The sequence below is a fragment of the Anticarsia gemmatalis genome, chromosome 10 (genome assembly GCF_050436995.1).
Source record: "Anticarsia gemmatalis isolate Benzon Research Colony breed Stoneville strain chromosome 10, ilAntGemm2 primary, whole genome shotgun sequence".
Lineage (NCBI taxonomy): Eukaryota > Metazoa > Arthropoda > Insecta > Lepidoptera > Erebidae > Anticarsia > Anticarsia gemmatalis.
Window position 1 is genome coordinate 10,305,235 of NC_134754.1, and position 11,187 is coordinate 10,316,421.

General features: G+C 33.2%; 1 protein-coding gene across 1 annotated transcript; it reads left to right on the forward strand.

Moving 5' to 3' along the window:
- Positions 1-1,139: 1,139 nt before the first annotated feature.
- On the forward strand, positions 1,140-9,282 carry LOC142975843 (uncharacterized). Its single transcript, XM_076118933.1, has one exon. It carries the CDS (start codon positions 1,600-1,602, stop codon positions 3,253-3,255), a length of 1,656 nt encoding a protein of 551 aa, XP_075975048.1. The 5' UTR covers positions 1,140-1,599; the 3' UTR covers positions 3,256-9,282.
- Positions 9,283-11,187: the final 1,905 nt, after the last annotated feature.

Here is an 11,187-nt window from a genome sequence, read left to right on the forward strand (position 1 = left end):
CCGCATATCAGCCCATCCACCTATAGAAGTATCAATATGTGTAAAGTGACATAACAACCAAGTCAAATTACATACCATGACTTGCATTTATGTATTTAACATGTCTATATGTAATGAAACCCATAACGAGTTTAATAAAAAATCGCCCAACAAAAAGTAGCGACGTGAAATACTTCAGTCATATAGGCCTACACTTCAAAGGAAAAAAAATAGTTAAACAAACGTTATTGTTCCTAGACCTTACTCTATTGGCTATTAATCTTTCGCGTTACATGTGTATTAATTTGGCGATCATGCATCTTATCTGGGATTGCTTGACGTTTCGGTTACGTTTTATACTGGCCGTGGCTGCTGGCTGGTTTTTTTTTATTTTATTTTACTCCATATAATTGTTCCCACACGCAGTATACAGTAGATGATAAGAACACCTTTATATTCATGAACAAAATTTCGAGCAGAAATTCAAAAATAATGAAAATGGTAATACACACTGAATACGGAATATCTGCAAAAATAGACCCCTACACTGGGAGTAGCCGTAGTTATACATATAAAAAAGTATAAAGAAACCTTGTTAGCTAGCCTTCAAACGAACAAAGATGCTCTATACTCATCAAAAAGATCGTAACTCGAGCTGTTTAGTAATAAAATTGTAATCTGGGTTAACTATCTCGTTTTACTCTAACTACTTATTATATTACTTACTGATTTGAGTGGTTGCAGCACGTAAAGAACTGATTTTACACGCGTTTGAAAAATGATTTAATTGTTCATGTGTTTTATTATCTGCAAGTTTGTACAGACGGTACCTTTGAAATTTGTAATAAGAAATTAGTTCTTGCTTAATACGCTAGGGGCGCTGATCAGATTTATCTTCTTTTTTTAATATATTTTTCATAAAAAAAATTCTCGATGGCTAGTTGGTAGTCGATACTCAATAGTTGTACAGAATCGCGCTTCAGTACAACATTTGTCGGTAGGTACTCATTGTCGATAGTAGACAGTAGTAGAAAATTGCCAAATTGCTATCCATTATTTTCAAAATATCTTCCTACTTATAATAAAATCAAAGCGAAATAGAAAAATCGCTTCGTTGCGTTGAGCAGTCGGTTAAAAAATAAAAGTGTAGCGACTTTTTTTTTTTTTGCTGTGGCAACCCTACGGTTAACAGCTGATTTGAATAGCTCCGTGTAATTTTTATTTAATAATTAGTATTTTTAAACATATTTATCAATAAAATACCAATTTCACACTTATTCATAGTTGGAATATCTGTATTACAACATATTTAGTTAACTTATATAGTATTTATTGTGTAAAAATTGTGTAGTGCAAATTTGGTGAGTAACAACTACCGGCAATCCGTTAAAAGTTTGTGAAAAGTTTATATTTTTCTGTATTTACGAGGATTCATTGTCGTCTTCTTAAAGGTAACGTAGTAACTTTAAATTAATAACTTATTTTATAAAGTTCTGCAGTGTAGTTGCACAAACAACTACACTTTAATATCTCGCAGAACAACATAACCTCCCATTGTTTGTTTGTGCCTTTTTAGGTGTTTTATTTGTCTTAACAGTTTCATTAGGTTAATTATTTAACATGATTATGACTCGCAAAGCCTTGGCTCGCCAGGAGGAGACCAAACTCCAAATGGCTTTGAGGGAACTTAAGGCCACCAAAGAGAGGTACAATCAACTCAGTGGTGAAAGAGACGACAATGAAAGGGAACTATTAGAGGTGCTTAGTAAAAACGATAAGATGAAAAAAGAAATGTCAAAGTTGCACTCACAGTACAATCATGCCATAGACGACCGGGACAGGCTCCAACTCGTTGTTGACAGCTTTGATGAGTGTCGAAATGAATACATTTGCGCTCTGAACAGGATAACTAGCTTAGAACAACAACTACACAGAGCTAATAACAAGATATCAGACTTAGAGGAGTTAAATACCACCGTCATTGCCTCCACAAATCAAAGTTTATTCGACGAGTTGGTGGCCCCCGGCTTAGACAGTGCTTCAGTTAATAACCTTCATCCATCAGTTATTATTGATCTAACACGAGATGATGAGCCCATTAAACATCCTAAATCTGTGAGGGTTATTAGGTGTAGCAATAAAAAGTTTAAGAAATATATAAAGGTTAAAAGATACATCACAAAGATGAAGAAACAAATAAAAAAACATAAATTCTTCATCAATTGTATGTCCTTAAACAGACACAGATTGCAACTTATTGACCAACTAAAAATGTATTCACTGGAGTTGGACAATGTCTCACTGCAATATCAAACAGACACAAGGGCTATGCAGTCTGAGATTGACCGACTCCATGAGTCACTAACATCCATCACCACTAAATATGAAATGGCTGCTAAACAGAGTAGGGAGCAAGTATTGGCAATAGGCAGACTGGTTAATTCCTGTAAGTGTGATAATGATAGTTCAATTACATTGTCAAATAACTCAAATTTCATGAGAACATCGCTGAACTATCAGCCAGAACCTGCTCCCTCCCCGCTGCCAATGATTAACACACCTCCCTCAACTCCTAATCCTCCTCAAACACATATTCCCACTCCTAGTTCTCCCATAATTAACAAAAAAAATAACATTACATTATTCAGTGATGAAATTGGTAAAGATCTAAGTTCCTACATATTAAACACTAACATGGAGCATTCAATCACAAATTATTGTACTCCTAATTTACCTTATTGCAAAATACTAGATAGAATTGTTAATTCTAATTTCAACCAGGACACAACATTAATTATATTTGTTGGTAATAGGGGAAATGTAAACAGAAAGAAGTTTATTGACTATTTTGAATGTTTATCAAAACTGAATGTAAACAAAATTGTATTGTTTGCACTTCCCCTTAGTAAAGGTTTGCCACAGGAAGAACTTAATATTAGATCTAATTTAAATGTAATTATGCATAATCTGACATGCCAAATTAATGGTATTAATTATAATAAATTTCATTTTATTGACACTAACAGGATTGTTAGTAATTGCTTATACACGACCAAAGATAGTTATTATCTTTCTTATTATTGTAAAAGACAAGTAGCAATTTCGCTATCCTATTTTATTTCTATTACAGCCAAGAACTTGGCTAAACAAGTTGCTTCTATTGAGCAACATAATATTGACATTTCAAATAACTTAGCCAGTAAATTGGCTAATAATTTTGACATTCCAAATAAAAATTATGACATGAATGTTGACATGACATGTAATTTAAATTAAATCATGAGACAAAAGAGGTAACCTCTTGCAATATAGATCCATCAATTGAAAAGTGCCCTAATATAATTAAGAAAAATAGAAATGTAATTAACCTGGTGCATCAGAACATTAGAGGAATTATGGGCAAAGAGCTAGAAATTGAATTGTTTATGAATTGTAATTGTATTGATATATTTTGCATTACTGAACATTGGCTAAAAAGCAATCAATTCATGTTCAACTTTAATAATCACCAGGTTGGCAGTTCATTCAGCAGGGAACATTCCATACATGGTGGTTCACTCATATTAATTAATAAACAGTTAAAGTACAAGGAACGCCATGATATTGTTTCTCTCTCTGTTGAACGGACTGCAGAAATAGCTTGTATAGAGGTAGAACAGTTTATTGTATTGAGTGTATACAGGCCTCCTTCTGCGTTGTATGATAGTTTTGAGAGTATTATGGAAGATGTTTTAAGTAAGGTAACAAATTTAAACAAATTTGTTATTATTTCTGGAGATTTTAATATAAATTTATTGGAGAATTCTAGTTTATGTATTAAAATTAAAGCTCTCTTTCAATCATACAATCTGAAGTACTTGTTTTTGGAGCCAACAAGAATAACTGCCACAACAGCCACATGTTTGGATAATATTTTCACTAATATCAAAATTAATGATAAGAAAATTATTAATCAATTAGATTCGGATCATTGTGGACAATTAATTTCATTTGATGCTAAGACTAAACATGTGGCTAAAAGAAAGATTACTATTGTTCCCAAAACCGTTAATCGTTTTGAAAGTTTTAAAAATAAATTAGCTTGTAGTCTTCCATTTCTAAAACATAATAATGATCCTAACAAGTTATATAATAATTTTTTTAAACTATTTTGTTCTGAATTTGATTCAGTATTTACTTCCAGAACGATTACGGTCCAAGACAGTGCTACCTTTAGTGAATGGGCTACTTTAGGTATACATAAGAGTAGAGCTAGGCTTTTTGAGCTATATGAAGAGAGAAATCATAATAGAAGTGAAGGATTTCAGACGTATGTTAAGAATTACTCAAAATTGTTTAGAATAGTTTGTAGAACTGCCAAGGCTCGCTACTTGAGTTCAAAGATTAAAAATAGTAACGATAAAATTAAAATGACTTGGAGTGTAATTAATAGTGAGACTGGAAGAGTAAGGGGCCACGATCGTGAATATTGCTTGAGTGTTGATAACAGAACCATTAGGGCGGATTCCGACGTAGCCCATGCTTTTGAAAAATTTTTCACAGACATTCCAGTCTCGACTACCCAATCTTTGAACTCATCACCCACTGTCGCTGAAAGCATTCTTAAAGAAAACGTTACTATGTGTAACACTACTTTTAGGTTTGACTATGTCTCGCATCAGGACATTATAAAAGTTTTTAATAGTATTAATGTAAAAAATACTGCAGATCTTTGGGGTAATTCAGTAGTCATTACAAAAGCTATTATTGATCTAGTTGCGCCCCAATTAGCTCTAATATTTAATAAGTGCGTAGATGGTGGTGTGTTTCCTGATCTAATGAAACATAGTAAAGTAATACCATTATTTAAGTCAGGCAGTACATCAGACCCCACTAACTTTAGACCTATTTCAGTACTGCCTACATTTAGTAAAATCTTTGAAAAATTAATATTCGATCAAATGCATTGTTTCTTTACTAAACACAATTTATTACATAGGAAACAATTTGGGTTCACAAGGGGTCGCTCCACTATCGATGCTGGTGTTGAGCTTGTGAACCACATCTTCGACGCCTGGGAGGACTCACACGATGCTCTCGGCATTTTCTGTGATTTGTCCAAGGCGTTCGACTGTGTCCCTCATGAAACATTGATCAGGAAATTACATCACTACGGTATACAACATTCGGCACTGAATCTTCTTATCTCGTATTTAGATAATAGGATTCAAAGGGTCGACGTTAACGGTAAGCGATCTGCGGGATCTGCGGTTAAAATGGGGGTGCCTCAAGGCTCAATACTCGGTCCTTTTTTGTTTCTAGTTTATATTAATGATTTACCACATCTTGTTAAGGATAGTCACGAGATAGTACTGTTCGCAGATGACACTTCATTATTGTTTAAACTTAAACGACAACAAACCACTCTTGACGACGTGAACATTGCTATCTCAAAGGTGGTACACTGGTTTGATGTTAACAATTTGCTTTTAAACGAGCAAAAAACTAAATGTATAAAATTTGTAACACCTAATGTCAAACCAGTGAAAACAGCAGTAAAGATGAAGGAAGATGTGTTGGACCTTGTGGATAATGCTAAATTTTTAGGCATTACAATAGATTGTAAGTTACAGTGGGGACCTCATATACAGGGGCCGAAACAGGTCAGTAAAGTCAGTAAAAGTCAGTATTTTTGGACCTGGTCAGTAAAAGTCAGTATTTTCGAAAATCGGTCAGTATTGTCAGTATTTTTCCAAATTCAATATATTTTTTTAGTTTTCCTCTGCTGTTGGCTAATCTTACATTCTCGATTTGTCCAGTGATGATATCTGAGGGCTGCTTTGGATACTCTGTATATGTGGATGATCTACGTACACATATATTGAAGCATCACATGACCTCAAAAATAGCATCTGTTTTAAATCAATATATTTGGAGTGAATACGTGTTTAGCAGCGTTGTGCACTTTTTTGGAATGGGTAAAAACTTCTCAACTCGTAAAAAAATCTTAAGTCCTCATCGAAAATTCGTTAGACCTCATCGAAAATTCGTAAAACCTCATCGAAAATTCGTAAGACCTCAACGAAAATTCATAAGACTAATCAAAAATTCGTAAGACCTGATCGAAAATTCGTAAGACCTGATCGAAAATTCGTAAGACCTGATCGAAAATTCGTAAGACCTGATCGAAAATTCGTAAGACCTGATCGAAAACTCGTAAGACCTGATCGAAAATTCGTAAGACCTGATCGAAAACTCGTAAGACTTGATCGAAAATTCGTAAGACCTGATCGAAAATTCGTAAGACGGGAAGTTTATTAGAGACTAGCTGACCCGCGCAACTTCGCTTGCGTCACATAAGAGAGAATGCGTCATAATTTTCCTCGTTTCTGTAACATTTCTCGTTGCTACTCCACTCCTATTGCTACTGCCGTAGCGTGATGATATATAGCCTATAACCTTCCTCAATAAATAGGCTATCTAACACTGAAAGAATTTTTCAAATCGGATCAGTAGTTCCTGAGATTGGCGCGTTCAAACAAACAAACAAACAAACAAACTCTTCAGCTTTATAATATTAGTATAGATTTTGGTGTTTGTTGGAGTTTAATGGAATTTATTAGAATTTTTGTAGTTTATTGGCGTTTTTGTCCAAAAGGATTTTTTGTTATTGGACATTTAACACAATAAAAAGGCGGTGGGTCGTTCTAAGTTATGAGGTAATTTCAATGTCAATGAATTTTTTTATATTTTTAATTGATAATTTATTTGAAATAAAGCTGTGAGATTATCAAAGTCAGTATCTTCTGTAAGGTCACTAAATTTCACCGATGAAATGTTTTTAATTTAGTCACAAAAGCGCCTTAAACATGAAAAATTTATCTCCCCTGGTCTGTCCTTTAACCGATCATGTTAATAAATTAGTATTTTTAACTATCTTTAAATTATTAAATAAATTAAATTGTGTATTATTTAAAAACTAGACAAACTAAATTAAAGCAATGAAAAAAATAAAAAAGGTAACATTTAGATATTCATAAAATGTTTAATATTGAAATTTGTCCCTCGTATATAGCATCTCTTCCCCTGGCGTTTTGTTTTCATTAAAAACTCACGACTTTTAATTTCGCCGCGTAAATTCTGACCTTGAGCACAAAGTTACTAACGTGAAGTTGACAGCAAGCCGTCGGCGCGAATGCGCCCGCCATATGGTTCGCTATTACACAGACGCCACTTGGTGAAAACTGTCGTGGTTCAGTGAGTGTGTTCTTTCCCCTGGTAAGATTTTATTCTTTATTATAAGCATAAATATTTTACTTTCTTGCTAGAATTACTGTAATGTATGCAAAGAATCGTAATCTTTCCGTCTAATAACTTGTTTCAAAAATTTAGACTTTTATATCGATTCTTTGTCGAAATAGGATCTCCCCTGTCTTCTTTCCCCTGCCGCTTAAGGTACCAGGGGAGATACTTACTGCTCAGGGGAGATAACTGCTTCCTGCTTATGATGCAGTTATCCATTATTTAGTATCCGAGTGTATTTACCTAGTCTGGTTTTAGTTTAAACATAAATCTTGTTATTTTAAATGTCGATTGTACGAGTGTTTATTGTCGCTTTCATCCTAAATATCTCATACCAGGTAGTGTTCCTCGAAACTCTTATTGTTTTTGTAATAAGTAAAGGAGCAGTCCTTTTTAACCCGGTTACCTTATAGAAAAACGTCGATGCCAAGTTACCATATTTTGGTTACAGATTATGGCGGCACGAAAAAAAATGACGCGTAAAGAACGCTTAGAAAAAAAACGTGTAGCGGAAAGACTGAGATACCAAAAAATAAAAAATGACCCTGTGAAATATGAACAGCAAAAGATTAAAGAGCAAAAGAAATATGATAAGAAAAAAGAAGGACTAATTAAAACTGTGAATGAAATGACACCTAGAGAACAAACAAATTGATTTTCGTATAATGTCATGTTTTTGTTGCTTTGTAGGAATGAAAGATTATTTTATAGTGAAGTCTGATGGCTGTTGAAATTAAGTCTGATTAATATTAAATAAAAATGAAGTTGATTCTCAAACTACCACTGTAATTTATTTCATAACACAACATAAATGTCCCTCCTCTGTCCTCAGTATCTCCCCTGGTCAGTTATAAAATGGTAAAAAATTAAGATTTTGTCTGGCTGTTGTCTGGATATGAAGATAATAAGTGTTTTGGTAAGAAAATACTGATACTACATTAATTTTTTATCATTTTTGTCATGCCGCCTCTTCTAACATCATATTACCTCTTAACTGAGAATGACCCCGGTGCTGGTTGTCTATGGGGATGGTGGAGGCCAATAACTGAAAATAAGCTTTTTATCTCACACCATTCACCCAAAAAACGCTTTGGAAATGGTCAGTATTTGGTCAGTATTTTTGAATTTTTGGTCAGTAAAATCAGTATTTTCGATCATGGAACTTGTTTCGGCCCCTGCATATATCACAATTGGCGAATAGACTTAGTTCTGCAGCCTACGCGGTCAGAAAAATTCGTCAACTTACTGACATTGAAACAGCTAGATTAGTCTACTTCAGTTACTTCCATAGCGTCATGTCTTATGGAATTCTACTCTGGGGTAATGCTGCCGACACCCAAACCATCTTTGTGCTGCAGAAAAGGGCTATTCGTGCAATTTATAATTTAGGAAGTAGACATTCACTAAGGGAAAAATTCAAGGAAATAAATATAATGACAGTGGCAAGTCAATATATTTATGAAAACTTAATTTATGTACATAAAAATATCGCCCTTTTTAAAAAAAAGAGTGACGTGCACAATATAAACACACGCAATAAAGACAAACTTGTTATCCCAGTCACTAGGCTCCAAAAAATAAATAAATCCTTCAGAGGTCAGTGTGTGCGATTCTACAATAAAATCCCGAGTGAAATTCAAAATTTAAGTCTCAATAAATTTAAGTTATTAGTTAAAAGTAATTTATGTCGTAAGGCATATTATACTATTAAAGATTATTTAGATGATAACAAAGCTTGGGACTGTGCTGCTTCTACCAAGTCTATTTCAAAATAATGTATTACAATTTGATATTATGACATTGTTATTAATTTATTATGACATTGTTATTAATTTGTTATATCTCATTATTATGACATTGTTATTAATTTGGAAATATTGACATTTAAAAAGAGCAAGCCGTGAGTTTCTTGCCGTTTCTTCTCACGAGCAACAGCTTTTCCGAAACGGTGGTAGATAAAAAATATTTTGACGATTTCAAATACTTGTTAAAGTTTATGAAATAAAGAATATTTGACTTTGACTTTGACTTTGACTAGACTGCCTTCAAAATCTGATTATAAAAGTTTTTTTTTTTAATTTTTAGATAGTTATCTTTCTCGTAATGCATTCGCCATCTTGGCGTTTCAAATACATTAAGATTATCAGCAGAATTTTAGTGCTTTTAAAATAGATGATTTTAATTAAATAATCAAATATTATTGTGTAATCTTGTTGTAAACAGGAAAATTCAGATATGAATCACATTAAAATTAAAATAGTTATATCTTGATATGAAGTTTATCTCAAACACTAATATGTTGTTATTAAATTTAAAGAATTAGCATGAATGACTCCCTAATAAATTATTTTGTAATCATTTTGGTTTTTCCATTTCAAAGCAATGTTATGAAAATATTGGTTGACTCATTTTACAGCTATGTTAAGAAAAGGAAATAAGCTTCATAATCTATACTCAAAATTTTCATACTAATATTATAAAAGCGAAAGTATAGTTTGTCGTTTGTGTGTCGCTTCTGCTAAACGGCTGAATCGTTTTAGATGTGTATTGGCACTATTACACGGCACTAAAATTAGATTATATCTTGGGGAAGGACATGATGTCAAGAAAAAGTAAGTGAGGAACTAAAATAATTCATACACGTAACACTAGTACTAAAATTATAACAAGCGAAAGTCCGTATGTCACTGTTTTATGCCTAAATAGCTAAGCAGATAAAGTCCTTCGTTAAGTTTAGTTCGACATTATTCGAAGACGTGAGATTCAAACACAGATAGGATAAGTCGTTTTTTTCAAAATCGATTTAGGTAATACCTATATGTTTTTCAAATCACATACAAATAGGTATAATATGTAGCAAGATATTATTAAATATACATACAAAGTACACAAAAGTATACAATTACGTAATAATTGCTGTGTCACCTCATTTTATTCCTTATCTACTATAAGTATATACATATGTAGATAACGTCGAACTATAATATTTATACTATACGTGCCTAACACTTGTATCAAACATTTACTGAATACATAACGTCTCGACTTTATTACTCAAAGGAGTAAGTCAGAAGATATGCACAACACCTTATTTTTGCGTGGAATGATGTAAATTATACATAAAGCCACATGTTATTTTCGCGTGTACATCCATATAATATTATAAATAAGAAAGTAACTCTGTCTGTCTGTTACTAAATCACGCCTAAACTACTGAACCAATTTGCATGAAATTTGGTATGGAGATATTTTGATACCCGAGAAAAGACATAGACTGTTTTTTTCTCCGGGAAAATGACGCATTCCCGTGGGAAAATTCAGGTGGCGGACGAAGTCGCGCGTAAAAGCTAGTACATACATAATTTCACGACTTTTATACTCGAAGGTGTAGACAGTTATATGAAAAGCACCCACGTTTCGCCATTAACAACGTCTGTCCCATGTAATAGATATATTGGCATAAATTTGGAGCGTTACCAAAAACTTCTAATTTATGGTATGTTAAGATAATCAGCAAATACTAAAACCACTTTACCCGATTCAGGAATCGAATTTGAGACTTCGTGGTCAGTAGTCGTATACACTACCGCCCAGACTAGAGAGGCGAGCAGAATGCAAATTGTATGTGTTAATTAATACTTTCGTCATAAAAATTAAATGATATTATTAGTGTTACACTATATTATGTTCTCTTAATCTCTTTGGTTAATATGACAACCAAACAAGCAGTTCTATACTGTGTACATTGCTAACAAATTGGGCTGTCGAAAAAATCCATGAGTTTTTTTGTAATAACACGCCTACTACCAGAATGTGTAGGCAGAAGTGTATAAAATAAACACACCCACACAGGCACTTTGAAATTGTTCCTCGTAATAGGGTGTGTGTTTACCTACATACCTAACACGTTACTTTATTCTGAATTGT